The following is a 24,135-nucleotide window of genomic DNA, read 5'->3' on the forward strand; positions in this document are numbered from 1 at the left end:
GAGAGCTGGCTCAGAGATGATCAATGGCAGGGGCCCAGCCAGTCCATAGTTTTCAGCAGTTGTTTACATATTGGTATTCACTTGTGTCTGCATGGCCATTTGCTTAGGATATACCAAAGAAGGAGATTAGGCCAAAATTTTGAAGTAAAAATTGTGGTTATTATTAAAAATAGGCCACAAATGAGGGTCTGAGTAAAATTTTAAGGTGTGTTACACAGACGCTATAACACCCATTTATTGTGGCTGTTCAGAGTTTTTATTTTAACTTTTTATGTGCTTTCAACTTTCCGTCTTTATCAGAGAACTGACCTTAAAGCAAAGCATTAATACAACCACAAAAAATTGTTTTCATTTATGGCATTTTGTATTATACAGCTAAAAATGCTTTTAAATTAAAATTTGTTTCACCATACCTTAATGGATAGGTAAACACTGTGTTTAGAATACAGTATTTACTGATAGTTTGTTTACCACAGCATTGAAAACCTGTTTAAAAAAAAAAAACCACATCACTCCTAAGGAACCCATCCCCACGTGGTGTACCATAAGCAAAAGGAGGATGGTTTAAATTCACAGTGTGACCCATTACACTCATTATATCACATGGTCATATGTCAGTGAAAGGAGAAGCAACCTAGATGGGTTATGTTATGATATTTTTAAAAATCTCCAAACACACAATCGAATTTCCATAGATACAGCTGAATATGAAATTATATAGCACTTCTTCAAGATCAAATTAAAAATAGAATCTCTCTGGGATTCATTAATATTACACTAAAGTACTCTTAATGATTACCACCTCCCCTACTCCAACTTTTTGCCTTTCTTTCTTTTTCTTTTTTGTTAAAAATCTGTTTGTACTTTTTAAGTAGCATCTGTTCTGTTAAGTGTTCTACCAGACTTCTTTTTGAGATATATATATATATATATATGTATATATATATACACACACATATATATATACACACATATACACACACACACACACACACACACATATATATATATATATATATATATATACACACATATATATATTTAAAAGCATGAACATGATTTGTGGATTTTCAGCTACTTCAAAGTATTATCCTCATTATAGTCACCACTTTTCATTCAAGGTCTGAACCATATGAAAGGCAGCATCATTATTCTGTTCATGACGAGCACACGACTAGGAGCAAAACATGCTTCAAGATCTCCATGGGGAAAGCAGAAGCAGAAACACACCACGAACCTTTCATCACAACTCAGCTTGATTCATTTTACTGAAAAAAGCAATATTCCATATTTTAAACAAGAACCTTTAAAGCTTTTCTCTTAAAAAAGCTTGCTAACATAGTTTTTCTCTTTAAAAGCTCTCCTGCCTATACCAGGATAAGCATCCAAGCCCTTTTCCTCCATAGATACTGTTGCTACCAGGTTTCCATGACCTTCTCTCTGAGAGAAATCACCTACTCTAGGCAACAGTTGATGCTCTTTTTTTAGCTACACTTAAATACCACCCATAAGTTCCTATTTTCAACTACATACTCCGAATATAACTCAGATCAAGTATTTTTGAGAATTCACTTCAGGCTTTTCATTTATAACAAGTTTAGACTTTTTTCCAGACTGCAGCCTGCTTCTTCCTCTAATAGAATTCTTTAGGATTAATCCTTTGACAATGCTGCTACCACAAAGGTAATTTTCCTGGATTTAAATCTGAACTGTGACTATTAAGAACATACTTCTTTGTCTAAACCAGTAAATACAATATTTAAAAGTTAAAACTTGAGAGATATGATTTGAATTTATGAAGAAAAAATTATGTTAAGAATGCTTCCAATACTTGGATTGAAATGTACCTTAAAGATCATCTATGGAATTTTTCCAGCTTCTTTATCATGAATATTTAGCTGAAAAGATAAGGGCACAACAGAAAAACAGAGCAAGAAATTCTGGTCCAGGTGGCAAGTGACGGTGACAGACGTTATGGACGTGGCCTAACTTTGCTTATTTTACAAATGAAGAAACTAAGGTACAAAGAGGTAAAATGATCACACCAAAGGTCCACCACCAGTCCACCACTGGCAGCATTAAGATAGGCTCAAAGCCCAGTGACCTTCACAACCTAGTTACAAAAACTAGAGCAACAGAAAAAAACAAAGAAGCTAACATTTATGAACACTTGAATGACACAATGCTAGTAGCCACTCAACATACATCATTTTTTTTTAATGTTTATTTATTTATTTTGAGAGAAAGAGTGCACGTGAGTGGGAGAGCAGCAGACAGAGGGAGAATCTCAATCAGGCTATGCACAGTCAACAGGGCCCAATCACCCAATCCCACACACCGTGAGATCATGACCTGAACCGAAATCAAGAGTTAAACATTTAACCGACTGAGCCACCCAGGTGCCCCTTTTTAAAAAAAATGTTTATTTTGAGAGACACAGAGAGGGAGGGAGGGAGAGAGGCAGAGAGAGAGGGAGTGAACACACATCATCTTATTTAATCCTCATCATCACTCTTGGAGGAAAGTATTATTATCCATGTTATACACAAGGAAACTGATAAAAGTTAATTTCCTGGCCAAGGTAAAATGTTGGGCTTGCTTTTTCCAAATCTGATGCTATTCACTTCACAGAGCCACAAGATCTACCAGCACATTTGGCCTAACAGATTAAACATTAACTCAGAAGAAACAATTAGGGTTTTTCTCCCTTTTATTGCTCTTCCATTCCACACAATTTAGAATGCAGGTGATGTAGAAGAGGGCAGAGGGGCAATTCAGGGGAAATTTAGCAACAGAAATTCTAATAACAAACTAAAAATAATTCAATAGTGAATGTGTTTTTCTCAATACTGTCACTACCCACACCCAAGCCACTGTTCCTTCTCTCATGGACAGATCATTTCTTCACCATCTTTTCCATTTCTACTCTCACATCTTTCCAATAGTTCTCTACAGTATCCGGAGTAATAATAATGTTTTTAAAAATAGATTTATGCGACTTTCCAGTTTTCAACACCTGAAATTAATTCCCATTGCCTTTTTCTTAATATACCACCGTTTTTAATGCTGCTGCTGTTATGTCTAAGCTCCTGATCATGATATTGGTACTTTAAAAGAAAGACAGGAGTAGTAAAATTTCACTAAGCTAATTTATATGATGCCAAAATCTCTGAATGGAGAGAACAGGCCCATTTGCCTTTTCTTCTTTTTTTTTTTTTAAAGTGGGCCTTTTCTTTATTGAAAGTTTTACTGACATAATTATAGATCTGCATGTAGTTGTAAGAAATAATAGATTTTTTGTGCCTTTTACCTAGTTCCCTCCAATGGTAACATTTGCAAAACTATAGTATAATATCACAACCAGAGTACTGACATTAATAAGACCTGACTTTGTTCAGATTTCTCTAGTTATATTTGTCCTCAGTGATAACACTGGAAGTAAAGATTAAAGAGTAGGGAGCAAGAATGGCTTATGTAGTCGGGGTACAGGATGTTGCATAAGGCCAGCTTTTTGGGATAAAGAAAAGTAGGGCAATTTTCAGTATTAAATTTTTAATCTTCTCCCTGCTGAAAGGGTCAAATTAGACAGATAAACAGAATTCTGGAAGTGAAGTGGGCTGGTTTTGTTCTCTCTCTTTTTAAGAAAATTCCTTACAGCTCTTGATGTCACACTGTGTAAAACAGGTACTTTTTGGGGTTTGAGATTATAAAAAAATCACCGCTATGTCTAATGGCTGATTGATTTTGTTTGTTTGTTTACCCTTAAATACAACTGTTAGTCATTGCAAAGCCTTATGGTTTTGAACCTTCACGATATAATTTTATATTTCCTAGTCAAGGGAAACAAAAGCAAAAATGAACTATTGGGACTTCATTAAGATGAAAAGCTTATGCACAGCAAAGCAAACAATCAACAAAATTAAAAGGCAACCTACACAATGGGAGAAGATCTTTGCAAATGACATATCAGATAAAGGGTTAGTATCAGAAAGCTACAAAGAACTGATCAAACTTAACACCTAAAAAACAAATCATCCAGTGAAGAAATGGATGGAAGACATGAATAGACACTTTTCCAAAAAAGACATACAGATGACTAACAGAAACATGAAAAGATGTTCAATATCACTCATCATCAGGGAAACAGAAATCAAAACCACGATGAGATACCACCTTGCACCTGTCAGAATGGCTAAAATTAATAATACAGGAAATAAGAAATGATGCAAGGATGCAGGGAAAGGGGAACCCTCTTATACTGTTGGTAAGAATGCAAATTGGTGCAGCCACTGTGGAAAATAGTATGGAGGTTCCTCAAAAAGTTAAATTAGAACTATGCTATGATCCAGTAATCATGCTGAGTATTTACCCCAAAAATACAAAAACACTAATTCAAATGTATACATGCATTACCAACAATAGCCAAATTATGGAAAGAGCCCAAATGTGCATTGACTGATGAATGGATAACAATGTGATGTGTATTTGTGTGTGTATGCATATGTGTGTGTGTGCGTGTGTATGTATACATAATGGAAAATTACTCAGCCATAAAACAATGATATCTTGCCATTTGCAATGACATGGATGGATCTAGAGAGTATCATGCTAAGCAAAATAAGTCAGCCAGAGAAAGACAAATATCATATGATTTCACTCAAATGTGGAATTTAAGAAACAAAACAGGTGAACATGGGGGGGGAGGGGTAAAAAAGAGAGACAGAGAGAATGAGAGAGAGGCAAACCAGGAAACAGACTCTTAATAATAGAGAACAAACTAAGGATTATTGGAGGGGAGGTGGGCAGGGGGACTGGTTTAAATGGATGATAAGCATTAAGGAGGGCACTTGTGATGAGCACTGGGTATTGTATATAAGTGATGAATCACTAGACTCTACACCTGAAATTAATGTTACACTGTATGTTAACTGGAATTTAAATAAAAACTTGAAAATAAAACATGATGTATTTTTCTTCGCAAACCTTTTTTTTGCTAACCTTTAAACCTCTGTTTAAACGCAACCCTCCTGGCTAATTTCTCCATCATTGTCACAAATTATTCTTCCCTAAGAATACCAAATAAGAAAACGACATTTAGAACAAAACATAATACTTTCAGCCAACTACATAAATTAAGGATTGGACATAGGTAACCTGTATATCCTCAGAAACTTCTTTTAAAAGAACCTCACCTAAATTCTGTCTTTTGTGAAAGCTAAGGGAAAACAAACACATCTGAACAACAACTTTTATTGGGATTCTGACCAATACAATATGTAATAATTTAATTCATTATGTTATTTACCATTCCATTAATGAAATGAAGCACATGAATTCCACTAAGCTAGGTATACTGATTTACATTCTATCAATTTAACTGGCATTCCCCCCTACCCCACAATCTTTACACACACACGTGCACACTGCACGTTAACTACACACCTGAGAGAATGAAAACTTTTGGTCTTCCCTTAAGAGATTGAAAGTTAATTTCAAGGTTAATAAATTCCCAAGAAAGGAGATAGGTGCAAAAATTTCCACCCGAAAAATTAAATTTCTGAAGAATACTCTAAACTCAAACATCTAATCACAAGCAATAGCCTGAAAGGATAGTGTGTTATTGACTTGCCCAAGAAAGATTTATTTACCTTGCTTTTTAATGATTTCCAGTGACAATGCTTTGTAACTGGAGCTATTATTAAGCTATTTGTGTATGTAAGCAGACTTAAAAGGAGGCAAAGGAGGTATGTTTCAAAACACTCTACAAATTGTATTCAGTTTTGTGTTTTACTTATATTAGAATCATGTTGAGAGACTTGGGTGTCTTGTTGATTCTACCCTCTCCATCATTAAGATGATATAAAAATTCTTAAAGAAGATTTTTTAGCTAGTTTTTTTCTTTAAAAAAAAGTTTATTTGTGGGGCGCCTGGGTGGCTCAGTCGGTTAGGCAGCCAACTTCGGCTCAGGTCATGATCTCACGGTCTGTGAGTTCGAGCCCCGCGTCGGGCTCTGTGCTGACAGCTCGGAGCCTGGAGCCTGTTTCAGATTCTGTGTCTCCCTCTCTCTGACCCTCCCCCGTTCATGCTCTGTCTCTCTCTGTCTCAAAAAAAATAAATAAATAAACGTTAAAAAAAAATTAAAAAAAAAAAAGTTTATTTGTTTTGAGAGAGAGGGAGAGCCTGAGAGCAGGGGAGTGGCAGAGAGAGAGGGCAAGAGAGAATCCTAAGCAGGCTCCGCACTATCAGACGCAGGGTTCAATCTCACACAAGCTGTGAGATCATAACCTGAACCGAAATCAAGAATTGGATGCTTCATCGACTGAGCCACCCAGGTGCCCCTAGCTATTTTTTTCCCCTAATTCCCATTGGCACCTACTGAATTCATTTGCTGCTCAAGAAAAAAAGAAAATTAAAGACTTAACTACGACAATGATAAAAATATAAAGAACTTTATCTGAGTATCAAATGGTACGTGGCAATAAGAAAGCTGAGACAGAAAACAACTAGGGTTTCATGTTTCATTGTGGAAATCTTCAGTCTGGATCTATCCAAAATGCAATCATGCACCCAATAACTGACCTTCCACTATGACGCTTTTCACTGGCTCCTTCTTCTGCCTCATTTCTTTTTACTTCGTCCCCACTTTCATGTAAATGTATTTTGAAATGGCTACTTTCCTTCTAAATATTTAAATAACTTGTGGCTATCACCCAAAGTTCTTGTGTTTCCCCCATATATAATGAGAAATGAAGGATTATCACAGGATTAGAAATGGAAAGCAGAATAGATTGAAGATAAAAATGTGGCTTTTCTGTTATAGCCAAGAATAGAGATTCACAGGAAACTCAGATGAAATAAAACTTACAGAACAGTTTAAGACCAAACTTAAACTGGTCCTGGAATCTGGAAGAACCTTTGAGGAAGCAAATTAGTTCTTGTTCTCTTTAAAGATCCCCAAATAATCCTGGGATATTAATGGAGATGGGAATTATTTGAAGTGTCTAAAACTCTGCGGGAAAAAAGAAAGGTTGCTAGATGCCCACCTGCTCTCTTATGTTTTCTCCAAACAGTCCTAAGTAAGAAGGTACGGGACCACCACCCTTGTAGCTTCAAAGACCCAAGCCAAATATAAGATATAAAAGCGTGGCAAGAGAGATAAAGTCGAGGAGAAATAACCTGTTGTTAACAAGGTAAAAAGGCAAGGAAAATACAGGATTAACCAAGGTTCATTTTCAAGTGTCTCCACAATGTTAACACAGACTTTATGGAACAAATGTTTCTTGTGGAAAATTTTGATTCTTCAGAACCAACAAGTCTTTTTTTTTTTTTAATTTTTTATTTAAATTCTAGGTAGTTAACATACAGTGCAACATTGGTTTCAGGAGCAGAATTCATGATTCATCAGTTACATATAACACTTAGTGCTCATCACAACAAGTCCCCTCCTTAAAGTCTATCACCCATTTAGGCCCTCCCCCCCCAACACCGTATATCAACGCTCAGTTTGTTCTTTATCCTTAAAAGTCTGGTTTGTTTCCCTCTCACTTTTTTTTTCTTTTTTCCCCCCTTCCCATACGTTCATCTGTTTTGTTTCTTAAATTCCTCATATGAGTGAAATCATATGGTATTTGTCTTTTTCTGACTGACTTATTTTGCTTAGCATAATACTCTCTAGCTCCATCCACATCATTGCAAATGGCAAGATTTCATTTTTTCTTTTTGATGGCTGAGTGATAGTCCATTATATATATATATATATATATATATACCATATTTTCTTTATTCATTCATCAAGCAATGGACATTTGGGCTCTCTCCATAGTTTGGCTATTACTGATAATGCTGCTATAAACATCAGAGTGCATGTGCCCCTTTGAATCAGTATTTTTGTAACCTTTGGGTAAATACCTAGTAGTACAATTGCTGGATTGTAGGGTAGTTCTGTTTTTTAAGTTTTTGAGTAACCTCCATACTCTGTTCTCCAGAGTGGCTACACCAGTCTGCAATCCCACCAACAGTGCAAAAGTGGAACCAACAAGTCTTTGGAAAGAAAGGAAGCCATAAATGACAGTTAAAAATCTTACCACAAAAGGAGCAAATGCTCAAAGTCAAGTTCACAGACAGTCCCTTTGAAACAGCAAAAGAATGTGTATGCCTAGGCTAAAAAAGGATGGGCAATAGAGGTCTTGTGCATTAAAGCTAATCTTAATTAGCCCTAGTAGTTGTAAAAACACCTTAGATCCAAACCCTGGAAGAAAGGGATGTAGGCCCTTCCAAGTCTACTTCAAGCTGGTAAAAAATAAAATAATATTTTAAATAAAAATATATAATAGCTATCATATATAGCATTTATTACATGTTAGGACTCTAAAGGCTTTATATAGTAACTCATTCAATTATTAAAACAACTGATGAGATGGGTACTAATAAAATCTCCCATTTCACAGAAGAGGAAATCAAGGGACTAAGTTTCAGTGAATTTACTTATAATCCCTCAGCAGGAGCTGGGATTAGAACCCAGTCAGTATAGCTCCCAAGTCCATAATCATAGTCACCACGTGATAATGTCTCTCAGAAAGTTCAGCCTCCAATCCAGAGCTGGCCCACATTCTACATTCTCATCCCTCTCTATTCATGTACTTAAAGGTTTTATTACTTATTATAAAATCTTAGGAATGCCTTATTCTGCCAGAACTAAAAGCAGAATATCCATTTTCCCTTCTTTTCTACATCGTCCTAAGGATGCTTAAGCACAAACCACATCCAAGTGTTGGGATGGGCAGCCGTGAAACATGACAGATGGCTTGGCAGATTTTGTTAAATGAAGTGTTGTCTTGATTTGGTGAAATAATAAGGAGAGGTACTTACCACAGAGAACATTAATTTTTATATGGGTGAGAAAGGGGGTGGAAGGTGAAACAGAATGATAATCTAACTAAAAACCAAAATAAGTCTACTAGTATAATTGTACCTATATTTCAAAGGCCTATCTCAAATATCACATCCTCCCAGCCAGACTTCAACTTCAAAGAAATTAAATATTTTATCACTGGTTGTCTTTTGGTATCCAAATTATTCTACTTTATACTATAGGTATCTAGAATTTATACTCAAAGCAACTTGCAAGGGAAACATTCTTATTTGCACAAAGCATTCATTTATCTGTTTAGGTCATTTGAGTGAAAAAGGAAACTGCTGTGGAATTGTAAACTGTGAAAAAGAGCTCAATGTATCATCTATGCCTTTAACGTAGTCCAAGGCAAAATTAAAGCAAAATATTAAATTAAGTCTCTGAATTAAAGCCTTGAAATAAATTTCTCATTTTTCATACATTTAAATACATTCAAGGCTGTGGTGTCTGGGTGGCTCAGTCGGCTAAACATCTGACTTCAGCTCAAGTCATGATCTCATGGCTTGTGAGTTCGAGCCTTGGTCAGGCTCTCTGCTGACAGCTCAGAACCTGGAACCTGCTTCAGATTCTGTGTCTCCCTCTCCCTTTCTGCCCCACCCCTGCTGGCGCTCTGTCTCTCTAAAATGAATAAATGTTAAAAATTTTTAAAAATAAATACATTAAGGTTTATCAGTTTATCTTCTTTGATAACTTTCTGTCGAGAACAAGCACAGTTTATATTTTAATTTTAATATGGAATAACTATTCATTTAAGGGAAAAAGAACCATCCATCTTTCTCAGTAGTTTGTGAGGACAGGAGTCCATTTAGTTCTAGCTAGTTCTCCAAATCCACAACCCCCACTGAACGCATAGTAGGCCTTCAATAAATATTCCCTACTATCTAACCATAGTTGGAATGTTACTACTGGTCCAAAGAAATCTGAAGAGACATAAATTAAATTGTTACTCTCGATCCTGGGGTGCCTGGGTGGTTCAGTAGGTTAAAGCATACAACTCTTGATTTTGGCTCAGGTTTGTGAGACCAAACCCTGCATCAGGATCTGTGCTGACAGCAAGGAGCCTGCTTGGGATTCTTTCTCTCCCTCTCTCTGCCCCCTTCCATGCTCACACTCTCTATTTCTCACTCTCCCTCTAAATTAATAAATAAAAATAAATAACAAATGCTACTTTTGATCCAAAGAAATCTAAAAGTAATAATATCACTATGTATCAATGAAAACCTCAGTTCAATCCATTTAACTCTATTCATGTTACCTAATAAATTAAACTGAATGTTGTATATGCCTGTAATTTTTAAGTTGGAGAGAGGGTGTAAGGGAGTTAGGTTACTCAAAACCTTGTAAGATGATACCAAGTGTTTTCTGTTTATCTGTATATAGGTATGTTATCTGTCTGTATGGCATGTGTATAATCACTTTCCACAAAAGTTCAAATATTAACTTGAATTCCACCTACTAATTTATCTCTCAAGAGAATCATGAGATAGCCACTGAGAAAGACAGTGAGGGAGAGAGTCTGAGAGAGCGAGACGAGAGAGAAGAAAGAAGAGAGACAAAAAGAAAAACAAAAGAGAAAGGAAAAGACATATATAAATTGAAACAGAGGCAGTAAGGGAGGGAAAGGAGGAGGGGGAAGAAGAAGGAGGGCAGGGAAGGAAAAAAGGAGAGCCACATCAAAAAGAGAAATGAAACAAAAATGGTTTGAAGAAAACCTTTTCTTGATTGAAATCTGCAGTAAAATCCAGATTCTTACTGAAAGGGAAAACCCTCATCTTAGGAGGGTGAGTGGCTGAGGTTTGCTATCAAAGGGAATCAGTATTTTACCTGGCAATTTCCATGCTAAATGCCACCGTCATTTTCGGTGTTATTTCACTGTCATCTTCCTACAGTAAATAAAAAAGAGTATAATACATGTTTTCTCCCCTGAGGTTTATAAATAGGATCTCAATATAGTCCCAACTATAACAAGTCATCCAGCAAATTCTTGGCAAAGTAAATCAAAGAACATATGTTTATCCAAGGTGAACGGCAGCCACTGGACTGTATGTTAACTACATTTGGTTTCAGATAGCTCCATCACACTTGCTCTAAATCTGCCCAATAATTCATCCACAGTCATGCATGTTACCATAAGCCTACGAATAAAATCTAAAAGGTTCACTGTGAAAATTTTTCCTGTCAATTCTCATTTCTTTGTTTTTATTGTTTATTTTTGAGAGAGAAAGATCATACCATGATTTACATGTGTTTCCTTAGCAAATTCAAAGCCTACATATGTACAAAGTTCTAGAAAAGAACGCTAGAATCAAATAGAAACCTGTGAACATACACATCTTATCCTGAACTTCTAAAATATTCACATCTATTATCAATCACTATTTTGTATTTAATCAAATGCATATCTCATCTATACTGCTATAGAATGTTATGAATTCCAAAGCTGATTTTGTTGTCTCCTTGAAAATCTGATAGGGAAAAGCATGCTGATTGTTACCAATAATAAAGCCAAGTAGAAATAATTCAGGTATTCTGCAATTACTTACATTTCCATAGACAACCTAAGTGGCTCTGTAACTAGGGACTGAATACAGTCAGAACTGCTTCCATTATACCATGTAAATGTTTTTTTTTCTTTTCCATAGTGAATATACCTTTGTGATCTTTCTCAAGTTCTGACAGTACACTTGCAAATGAATCAAAAACTTCCCACTATGAATCACCAATTATTCCAAATCTACTTATTATCTCAGTATTATTGATTACAATGTGAACTTTTAGCATTAATTCATTAAAGGGTACTTGCAGTCTGACACATCAAAGATGAGGCCCAACAGAAATATCACCAAAACCAAAAGCAAAAACCAAATACTTAAGTGGTCCTTAGCCTATCTATTTTATATTTAAAAACAAGCAGAAAGATACATATAAGCATATTTTAAAAACCAATATTTCAATACTTACTTTCAATAGATCCTTGGAGAAATCACCACCTTCATTTACCCCTTGGAGGTTTGCAATGAACTCTTGGCAGGTCATCTTCTTTCCAATATTCTGGAATAGAGGCAAATAATACATCATCATGACACACATGGAATCCTTAAAAATATGATTAAGCAAAGCAAGACTGATTTGGTTTTTCAAACCATGAATACACACCCCTCATATATGTGTATATATCCATACATACGTATAATACAAACTTATATGCATATGAGAAACAGATGGCTTATTATGCTTTCAAAACAGTCATTAAATATAAATAGCAGAATTATGCCAAACCTTTACTTTAACCTAAGAAAAAATCTGAGAAATTTATGCTACATTTATACATATGATATATATGTTAGTTTTTAATGAAAAACATGGATAAAATGACATTTCTGAGCTGAACTCTGGTAGCTATTTATTTGCTTATTTGTATTTCCTACATATTGTCAAGAACTGTGAAGGATCTGAGATTTTAGCCACTTTCACTCTAACAAACTAGTCTATCACTATCTCACATTACCAGATGAAGTAATAAGTGTCCTGAGTCAGAGGCACAGGCATTTATTACAGCAACAGGAGCAACCAAAATGACAGCATTTTCTTGCTCCAGTTTCCAGAGTCCCAATTCTCAGAGAACCTGAGCGGGGACAGTTGATATGCACACGTGGTGGGTTGTGATACAGGAAAGGAGCACTGAGATGTGGGAATCTGAATAACTGTAATGGGCAATAAGCCTATCACTTTTGCTCTAAAGGAACGAACCAACTCGTATCATCCAAGGCTATAAACAAACTTATGCATTGCTCTCTAGTCATTATATATTCCAAAGCTGCTCACTATAGAAAAAAATGTGTAAAAGTAGACCGGAACAAAGGCAATCAAAGCTTCTGTTCACAAAATGTACAGAAATGCAAGAGACTCGTGGAAAATTATTTCCAAACACATTTCCAAACTGATTGAAGGATAAGCTCAATAACAAAAAAATCACATTAATAAACAAAATGAAAAAAAGTAAAATGTAATTAGGAAATCTAAACTACAAAAAAAGAGAAGATACAAATATGTCAGAGTGAGGAAACTAATAAAGGTGGTATGAAAGAGAAGTGTCTCTTATGCCAGCTCTAGTCAACTAGTAAGAGCCACCAGTCGTGAAGGATTCAGAGGTTCAATCTGGACACCAAGAGAAATCTATCCACAACAGGCACAGGCAAAGTGTGGTCTTTGCCAAAATGTGGTCCAAGTGAACAGGAAGTGTACCAGCTTATCAATATCCTTGTACACAATATGCATACAAATAAAATGTATGTTCCACGAGGTTATTTTTCATGAACGACTAAGAGTGGGGTAGAACATTAGCCTTCAAGTTGAGGAAAAATATTCCAGGAAATAAAGATTTTAAAAGGAATACAAAGCCAAGGATACGTTTAAGAGCTTATGTACACAACACTTTAACTTCAAAAGTACATATATGCCTGGGAACATATACACCTGTGTATCTTAAAAGTAATCACTTCCCACTTCCTGTCTCACAACTGCTCTTCTACTTTAAGACACGAAACAAATAGTCCAACCCATCCTATCTAATTAATTTTAGTGAAAGTGCTAAATAACTTTTGTTAAAAACCTTGCCTCTTCCACTAGCAAAGAGGGCATAGTCAGAATGCATATGAAAGACTGAGTGAATGTTTTAACAATGAGAAATGGTTTTGCCAGTGAATTTGGTAGATATTTCCATAATTTAAGTAAGTTAAATCTCTAGCCCTAAGTTTTGATTAAAACTTATTTAAAGCACAGAAACTTTAATAAAAAATAGTTTCACAACACTATATTGAAAAACACAATAACTCAACCTTCCCAGTCTTTATCAAAGATATCAGAACAAGGTAAAAAGTAACAAGTATATTTAATAGTAATGTTGATATGACTTGACATGGTGTTTTTGATTATGTTCTGAGGATTTGAGAAAATGAATGAATAATGTCTTTTCCAAGTCAGACAGTTTCCAATTCTTTGCTTTTAACCAAACCAAAAGAGGGCATAATTTAATCATTAGTTAAAAACCAAAATGTTCTTTAATATATGATGTGAATTCAAATACTTGTAACATCATTTTTATTAATTTTGTATTGTTAATAACAAAAATTTCTTGAAGAACAATTTATATTTAAATACTTGTAGTATTATAGTCATCAAAGGTATCAAAATAGATATGAAACTTTCATTTCAGTTTATACAGTTTTTGTTAAAAATACATATCAAACAATAATCAATAAAAGTCTCCCAAGTATAAAAACCTATTAACACACACATACAAAAAAAAAAAAAAAACTATGGAAAAGTAAACAATTATGACTACTAGGAGAAAAAGTAAAATAAAGAGAGTTAATTTTTTAATATGATGAAGGAGGAGTGTCAGCTCACTGAAGCTTTCTTAAAATACTAGCTTTACTGAAATGATATTCACATAATATTCATCCTTTTGAATTATACAATTCAGTGATTCATAATACACATATAGAGTTGTACATCCATCACCATTATCTAAATTCAGAATACTTTTATCACCCTAAAAGATAATCATATCCATTAGCAGTCAGTACTCATATCTCTTCTCCCATCCCCAATACTCATCTCCTGGCAACCACTAATTATCTTTTTATTTGTATGGATTTGCCTATGCAAGAGCACTTCACATAAGTGGAATCATATAAAGTGTGGCCTTTTTTTGACTGGCTTCTTTCATCTACCATATTGTTTTCAAGGTATGTCCATATTTTAGCATGAATCAATATTTATTTTTATTGGCAAATAACATTCCATTGTATGAATATACCAAATTTTGTGTACCCATTTATAAGCTGATGGCTATTTGGACTGTTTCCACATTTTGGTTATTATCAACAATGTTACTGTAAATATTTGTGTAAAGTTTTTGCATAGACATATATTTTCATTCCTCCTATGTATTTAATTCAGGAGTGGGACTGCTATGTCATATGGTAACTCTGCATTTAATCATTTGAAGAACTATCAGAATTTTTTTTCCAAACAGGCCACACCAGTTTACATCCCCACTAGAAGTGTGAGTTCCAATTTCTCTACATCCTTACCAACATTTATCTGTCCATTTTATTTTAGCCATTTCTAGCAGATATGAATTGCAATCTTGTGGTTCTGATTTGTAATTCCCTAATGACTAATGAATGATGTTCAGCATCTTTCATCCACATATTGATCATTTGTATATATTCTTTGAATAAATCCCTACTCAAATCCTTTGCCCTTTTGTTATTGAGTCATTTGTCTTTATTGTTGAGTGTAGGAGTTATTTATATATTCTGGATATAAAACTCCTTATCAGATATATACTTCGCAAATATTTTCTCCCATTCGGTAGGTTGTCTTTTCTTGATGGTGTTGTCTAAAGCACAAAAAGTTTTGATCTATATGAAACCCAATTTATCAGAGTTTTTTTTTCTTTTACTACTTGTGTTTTTATTGTCGAATGTAACAAATTATTACGTAATCCAAGGTCAGAAATATTTACTCTATGTTTTCCAAAATTTTTATACCTTTAGATCTTGGCATCCTTGTTGAAAATCAACTGACCATAAAAATAAGGGTTTTCTTCGAATAGCCAAAGTAATTTTGAAGAAGAAGACCAAAGCAGGAGGCATCACAATCCCAGACTTTAGCCTCTACTACAAAGCTGTAATCATCAAGACAGCATGGTACTGGCACAAAAACAGACACATAGACCAATGGAATAGAATAGAAACCCCAGAACTAGACCCACAAACGTATGGCCAACTTATCTTTGACAAAGCAGGAAAAAACATCCAATGGAAAAAAGACAGTCTCTTTAACAAATGGTGCTGGGAGAACTGGACAGCAACATGCAGAAGGTTGAAACTAGACCACTTTCTCACACCATTCACAAAAATAAACTCAAAATGGATAAAGGACCTGAATGTGAGACAGGAAACCATCAAAACCCTAGAGGAGAAAGCAGGAAAAGACCTCTCTGACCTCAGCTGTAGCAATCTCTTACTCGACACATCCCCAAAGGCAAGGGAATTAAAAGCAAAAATGAATTACTGGGACCTTATGAAGATTAAAAGCTTCTGCACAGAAAAGGAAACAACCAACAAAACTAAAAGGCAACCAACGGAATGGGAAAAGATATTTGCAAATGACATATCAGACAAAGGGCTAGTATCCAAAATCTATAAAGAGCTCACCAAAACTCCACACCCGAAAAACAAATAACCCAGTGAAGAAATGGGCAGAAAACATGAATAGACACTTCTCTAAAGAAGACATCCGGATGGCCAACAGGCACATGAAAAGATGCTCAACGTCGCTCCTCATCAGGGAAATACAAATCAAAACCACACTCAGATATCACCTCACGCCAGTCAGAGTGGCCAAAATGAACAAATCAGGAGACTATAGATGCTGGAGAGGATGTGGAGAAACGGGAACCCTCTTGCACTGTTGGTGGGAATGCAAATTGGTGCAGCCGCTCTGGAAAGCAGTGTGGAGGTTCCTCAGAAAATTAAAAATAGACCTACCCTATGACCCAGCAATAGCACTGCTAGGAATTTATCCAAGGGATACAGGAGTACTGATGCATAGGGGCACTTGTACCCCAATGTTTATAGCAGCACTCTCAACAATAGCCAAATTATGGAAAGAGCCTAAATGTCCATCAACTGATGAATGGATAAAGAAATTGTGGTTTATATACACAATGGAGTACTACATGGCAATGAGAAAGAATGAAATATGGCCCTTTGTAGCAACGTGGATGGAACTGGAGAGTGTGATGTTAAGTGAAATAAGCCATACAGAGAAAGACAGATACCATATGTTTTCACTCTTACGTGGATCCTGAGAAACTTAACAGAAACCCATGGGGGAGGGGAAGGAAAAAAAAAAAAAAAGAGGTTAGAGTGGGAGAGAGCCAAAGCATAAGAGACTCTTAAAAACTGAGAACAAACTGAGGGTTGATCGGGGGTGGGAGGGAGGGGAGGGTGGGTGATGGGTATTGAGGAGGGCACCTTTTGGGATGAGCACTGGGTGTTGTATGGAAACCAATTTGACAATAAATTTCATATATTGAAAAAAAAAAAGAAATGAAACATTAAAACTAAAGACATGAAAAAAATAAGGGTTTTCTTATGAATTCTCAATTCTACTGTAATCTGGATGTATGACTGGATGCCAGTATAATACGCTCTTGATTCTTATAGCTTTGTAGTAAGTTATTTTTGTCATTGCACTTTATTGTGGCTAAAAATCACATAGCAAAAAATTTACCATCATAACCATACTTAAGTGTAAAATTCAGCAGTGTTAAGTATATTCACATGGCTATAAAACAGATTTCGAAAACTATTGCATATAGCAAATCTTAAACTCTATACCCATTAAAAAACAACCCCGCTGGGGGCACCTGGGTGGCTCAGTCGGTTTGGCATCCGACTTCGGCTCAGGTCATGATCTCGTGGTCCATGAGTTTGAGCCCCGCATAGGGCTCTGTGCTGAAAGCTCAGAGCCTGGAGCCTGTTTCAGATTGTGTCTCCCTCTCTCTCTGACCCTCCCCCGTTTATGCTCTGTCTCTCTCTCTCTCTCTCAGAAATAAATAAACGTTAAAAAAAGTAAAACAAAACAAAACAACCCTTCTTTCCCACCCCCTGCGCCTATAGTAACAATCATTCTACTTTCTTTTTGTTTCTATGAATTTGACTGCTTTAGATGGCTCACATAAAGGGAATCATAGAGTACTTTCTTATATATATGTATGCATGTATGTATATACATGCCAAATGCATATATGTATGTGTGTGTGTGTATACACACACACACACACACACACACACACACATACATAGATATGTGTTTCAAGTGTACAGGTGTATAACTTGACATCTGCAAACACTACCACATGATCACACCACAAGTCCAATTACCATCTATCACCATACAGCTGACCCCCTTTACCCATTTCACCCACCCCCTAACCCTCTTAAATTCTGGTAACCACTACTGTGTTTTCTGTACCTATGAGTTTGTTTTCTTTAGTTTGTTCATTTATTTTTTTAGTTTCCATATATGAGGGAAATCACACAGTATTTGTCTTTTTCCATATGACTTATTTCACTTAGGGTAATATTCTCAAAGTCCAATAATGTCACAAATGGCAAGATTTCATTCTTTTTATGACTAATATTCCATTGAATATACTATATATTCTTATTTATTTATTTATTCATTTATTTTTAATTTACATCCAAGTTAGTTAGCATATAGTGCAATAATGATTTCAGGAGTAGATTCCAGTGATTCATCCCCTATGTATAACACCCAGTGCTCATTCCAGCAAGTGTTTTCCTTAATACCCCTTACCCATTTAGCCCATCCCCCCACCCACAGCCCCTCTAGCAACCCTCAGTTTGTTCTCTGTATTTAAGAGTCTCTTATGTTTTGTCCCCCTCTCTGTTTTTATATTATTTTTGCTTCCCTTCCATTATGTTCACCTGTTTTGTATCTTAAATTCGACATATGAGTGAAGTCATATGATACTTGTCTTTCTCTGAATGACTTATCTCACTTAGCATAATACCCTCTAGTTCCATCCATGTTGGTGCAAATGGCAAGATTTCATCCTTTTTGATTACTGAGTATACTCCATTGTATATATGTACCACCTATTCTTTATCCATTCATCTGTCGATGGACATTTGGGCTCTTTCCATACTTTGGCTATTGTTGATAGTGCTGCTATAAACATTGGGGTGCATGTGCCCCTTCGAAATACATCTCTACCCCTTGGATATATACCTAGTAGTGCAATTGCTGGGTTATAGGGTAATTCTATTTTTAATTTTTTGAGGAACCTCCATACTGTTTTCCAGAGTGGCTGCACCAGTTTGTATTCCCACCACCAGTGCAAAAGCGACCCTCTTTTTCCACATCCTCACCAACATCTGTTTTTGCCTGAGTTGTTAATTTTAGCCATTCTGACTGGTGTGAGGTGGTATCTCATTGTGGTTTTGATTTCTATTTCCCTGATGATGAGTGATGTTGGCATTTTTTCATGTGTCTGTTAGCCACCTGGATGTCTTCTTTGGAAAAGTGTCTATTCATATCTACTGACCATTTCTTCACTGGATTATTTGTTTTTTGGGTGTTGAGTTTGATAAGTTAATTATAAATTTTGGACCCTTTATCTGATATGTCATTTGCAAATATCTTCTCCGATACTGTTGGTTGCCTTTTAGTTTTGTTGATTGTTTCCTTTGCTGTTCAGAAGCTTTTTATCTTGATAAGTCCCAACAGTTCATTTTTTATTTTGTTTCTCTTGCCTCTGAAGATGTGCTAAGAAGTTGATGCGGCTGAGTTCAAAGAGGCTTTTGCTTGCTTTCTCCTTGAGGATTCTGATGGCTTCCTGTCTTATGTTTAGGTCTTTAATCCATTTTGAGTTTATTTTTGTGTATAGTGTAAGAAAGTGGTGCAGGTTCATTTTTCTGCATGTCGCTGTCCAGTTGTCCCATCACCATCTTTATTCCATTGGATATTCTTTCCTGCTTTGTCAAAGATTAGTTGGCCATACATTTCTGGGTCCATTTCTGGGTTCTCTATTCTGTTCCGTTGATCTGATGTCTGTTTTTGTGCCAGTACCATACTGTCTTGATAATTACAGCTTTGTAATACAGTTTGAAGTCCGGGATTGTGATGCCTCCAGCTTCGGTATTCTTTTTCAAGATTGCTTTGGCTATGTGGGATCTTTTCTGGTTCCATACAAATTTTAGGATTGTTTGTTCTAGCTCTGCGAAGAATGCTGGTGTTACTTTGATAGGGATTGCATTGAATATGTAGACTGCTTTGGGTAGTATTGACATTTTAACAATGTTTGTTCTTCCAATCCAGGAGCATGGAACATTTTTCCATTTTTTTGTGTCTGCTTCAATTTCTTTCATAAGCTTTCTATAGTTTTCAGTGTATACATTCTTCACCTCTTTGGTTATGTTTATTCCTAGGTACTTTATGGTTTTTTGTGCAATTGTAAACGGAATTGATTCCTCGATTTCTCTTTCTGTTGCTTCATTATTGGTGTATAGAAATGCAACTGATTTCTGTTCATTGATTTTATATCCTGGGACTTTGCTGAATTCATGTATCAATTCTAGCAGTTTTTTGGTGTAATCTTTTGGGTTTTCCATATAGAGTATCATGTCATCTGTGAAGAGTGAAAATTTGACTTTCTCCTTGCTGATCTGGGTACCTTTTATTCATGTTGTCTGACTGCTGAGGCTAGGACTTCCAATTCTATGCTGAACAACAGTGGTGAGAGTAGACCCAAATAAATAAACTCAAGAATGAAAGAGGAGAAATCACAACCAACACTGCAGAAATATAAACAATAATAAGAGAATATTATGGGCAATTATATGCCAATAAATTGGGCAATGTGGAAGAAATGGACCAATTTCTAGAAACATATAAACTACCAAAACTGAAACAAGAATAAATAGAAAATTTGAACAGACCCATAACCAGTAAAGAAATTGAATCAATAATCAAAAATCTCCCAATAAACAAGAGGACAGGGCAGGATGGCTTTCCAGGGGGTTCTACCAAACATTTAAAGAAGAGTTAACACCTATTCTTTCGAAACTGTTCCAATAAATATGGATGGAAAACTTCCAAACTCATTCTATGAAGCCGGCATTACCTTGATTCCAAAACCAGACAAAGATCCCACTAAAAAGGAGAACTACGGACCAATTTCCCTCATGAACATGGATGCAAAAGTACTCAACAAGATACTAGCCAACTGGATCCAACAATACATTAAAAGAATTATTCACCACGACCAGGTGAGATTTATACCCAGGATGCAGGGCTAGTTCAATATCCACAAAACAATCAATGTGATACATCACACCAAAAAAAGAAAGGACAAGAACCACATGATACTCTAAATAGATGCAGCAAAAGCATTTGACAAAATACAGCATCCTTTCTTGGTAAAAACCCTCAAAATAGTAGGAACAGAAGGACCATACCTCAAGATCATAAAAGCCATATATGAAAGACCCACCACTAATATCATCCTCAATGGGGAAAAACTGTGAGTTTCCGTGCTAAGATCAGTAACACTATATATCGTTTTTATATTTGTCTATTGATGGACCCCTAGCCTATTTCCATATCTGGGCGACTATATATAATGCTGCAACAAACATAGGGATGAACACATCTTTTTGAATTAGTGTTTTCATATTCTTCAAAAAAATTTACAGAAGTAGAATAGCTGGGTCTTATGGTAATTCTATTATTAATTTCTTGAGGAATCTCCATAATGTTTTCCATAGTGGGTATACCATTTTACAATCCCAACAGTGTACAAAGGTTCCCTTTCCCCACATCCCACCTGACACTTATTTCTTGTCTTTTTGATAATAGCTATTGTAACAGGTGTGAGGTGATACCTCACTGTGGTTCTGATTTGCATTTCCTTAATAATTATGATGCTAAGCATCTTCGCATGTGCCTTTTGGCCATGTGTATGTCTTCCCCAGATAAATGTCTATTCAGATCATCTATCCATTTTTGAATCAGGTTATTTGTTTTTTGTTGTTGTTGTTGAGCTGCATGAGTTTTTATATATTTTGGATATTAACCCCTTATTGGATATACGGTTTGCAAATATCTCCCACATTCAATAGGTTGCCTTTTTGTTTTGATGATGATTTTCCTTTGCTGTGCACAAGCTTTTTAGTATCGAAGAGTCCCTTTATTTATTTATTTATTTATTTATTTATTTATTTATTTATTTATTTATTTTTGCTTTTGTTTCTCTTGTCTTTGAAGTCACATCCAAAAAGACATCACGAGGACTGATGCCCAGGAGTTTCCCACTAGGAATTTTATGGTTTCAGGTCTTATATTCAAGTCTTTAACCCATTTTGAGTTAATTTTTGTATACGGTTTAAGACAGTAGTTCTGGTTTCATTCCCTTGCATACAGCTGTACAGCTTTCCCAGCACTATTTATTGAAGAGACTACCCCTTTCTCCATTGTATGTTCTTGGTTCCTGTGTTGTGGTTTAATTATCCATATAAGTGTGGATTTATTTTAGGGCTCTGAATTTTGTTTCACTGATCTGTGTGTCTATTTTCATACCAATGACATATTTTGATTACTATAGCTTTGTATTATAGTTTGAAGTCAGGTAGCACGATACCTCCAGCTTTGTTCTTTCTCAAGCTCATTTTGGCCATTCAGAATCTTTTGCAGTTCCATACAAATTTTACAATTACTTGTTGTACTTCTGTGAAGAATGCCATCGGAATTTTGATTAGTACTGAATTAAATCTGTAGATTATTTTGGGTAGCATGGACATTTTAACAATAGTAATTCTTCTAACCCATGAGCATGGAATATGTTTCCATTTATTTGTGTCATCCTCAATTTATTTCATTGGTGTCTTACAGTTTTCAGAGTACAAGTCTCTCACCTCTGTGGTTAAATTCATTCCTGGATATATTATTTTTTGTGATGCAGTTGTAAATGGGATCGTTTTCTTAACTCATCTTTCTGATGTTTTATTATTAGCATAGAGAAATGCCATGGATTTCTGTATATTGATATTGTGTCCTGCAACTTTATTGAATAAATTTATCAGTTCCAACTGATCAGGTTTTTGGTGGCGTCTTCAGGGTTTTCAATATGTAGTAGCATGTCATCTGTGAACATAGTTCTACTTCTTTCTGATTTGGATGCCTTTTCTTTTTCTTGTCTAACTGCTATAGCTAGGATTTCCAGTACTATGTTGAATAAAAGTGACAGAAGTGGACAAAACTGTCTTATTCCTGTTCTTAGAGGAAAAGCTTTCAGTTCTTTGCTGTTGAGTATGATACTAGTTCTGGGATTGTCATATATGGCCTTTATTAAGTCTAGGTATGTTCCCTCTATACCCATTTTGTTGAGTTTGTCTCATAAATGACTACTGAATTTTATCAAATGCTTTTTCTGTGTGTATTGAGATGATCGTGATTTTTATCTTACATTTTGTTAATGTGATATATCACAGATTTGCAGCTGTTGAACTGTCCTTGCATTCCTAAAATAAGTGACACTTGATCATGGTGTATCATTCTTTTAACATATTATTGAATTTGGTTTACTAATATTTTGTTGAGGATTTTAGCTTCTATGTTCATCCATGTAGTAGCCTATAATTTTCCTTTTTGTGTGGTGTCCTGTCTGGGTTTTTTATCAGGATAATGCTAGCTTTGTGAAATGTGTTGGAAAAGGCTCCCTCCTCTCCAGTTTTTTGGAAGAATTTGAGAAGAATATTAAATATTATTTGCATGTTTGACAGAATTTGACAATGAAGCCATCTGATCCTGAACTTTCATTTGTTGGGAGGTTTCTGATTATTGTTTAATCTCCTTACTGGTAAAAGTCTATTCAAAATTTCTATTTTTTCATATTCAGTGTTGGGAGATTGTATGTTTCTAGGAATTTGTTCATTTCTTCTAGGTTGTCCATCTTGTTGGCATATAATTTTTCATAGTAGTCACTTGTCATTTCTGTGGTATCACTTGTAACTTCTCTTTCATTTCTTATTTTATTTGAGTCCTCTATCTTTTTTTCTTGTTTAATCTAGTTTAAGAGTTTATTGATTTTGTTTGTATTTTCAAAGAACCAGCTCTCATTTTCACTGATTTTTTTCTACTGTCCTTTTAGTCTCTATTTCATTTATTTCCTCTCTGATCTTGAGAATTCATATGAATATTAGCCTTATTTTTTTTCTATTTCTGAAAATATTTCATTGGGATTTTCATACAAACTGCATTGAATCTACAGATCACCTTGAGTGATCTTAACAATATTGTTTTCCAATCCATGAACATGGAAAGGCTTTCAACTTATTTGTGTCTTCTTTGTCTTGTTCTGTAGTAAGCTTTGTATCATCTTCCAAGTTATTTCTCTTTTTTTTGTGCATTTCTACACGAATTTCAGGATTCATTTATCAATTTCTGCTCCCCCCCCCAAAAAAAAGGCCAAGTGGGATTTTGACATTGTAATGACTCTTAAGATCATTTTGGAGAGTATGCCACTTTAACATTAAGTGTTCCAAACCATGACCATGGGATAACTTTCCATTTGATTTCTTTGAACAATGTTTTGTATTTTTCACCATCAATGTATTATCTTA

The 24,135-nt window shown here is 35.3% G+C and overlaps 1 protein-coding gene across 5 annotated transcripts in view; it reads right to left on the bottom strand.

Moving 5' to 3' along the window:
• The window catches only part of PSD3 (pleckstrin and Sec7 domain containing 3), a 734,808-nt gene that overhangs the window by 314,282 nt on the left and 396,391 nt on the right, over positions 1-24,135 (bottom strand). For all 5 annotated transcript variants that reach the window (XM_042983313.1, XM_042983312.1, XM_042983314.1 and 2 more), the window contains one exon: positions 11,873-11,962. In XM_042983313.1, the coding sequence (XP_042839247.1) occupies positions 11,873-11,962 (90 nt within the window). The remainder of the gene's footprint in view (positions 1-11,872; positions 11,963-24,135) is intronic.

This window comes from Panthera tigris, chromosome B1, assembly GCF_018350195.1.
Source record: "Panthera tigris isolate Pti1 chromosome B1, P.tigris_Pti1_mat1.1, whole genome shotgun sequence".
Classification (NCBI taxonomy): Eukaryota; Metazoa; Chordata; class Mammalia; order Carnivora; family Felidae; genus Panthera; species Panthera tigris.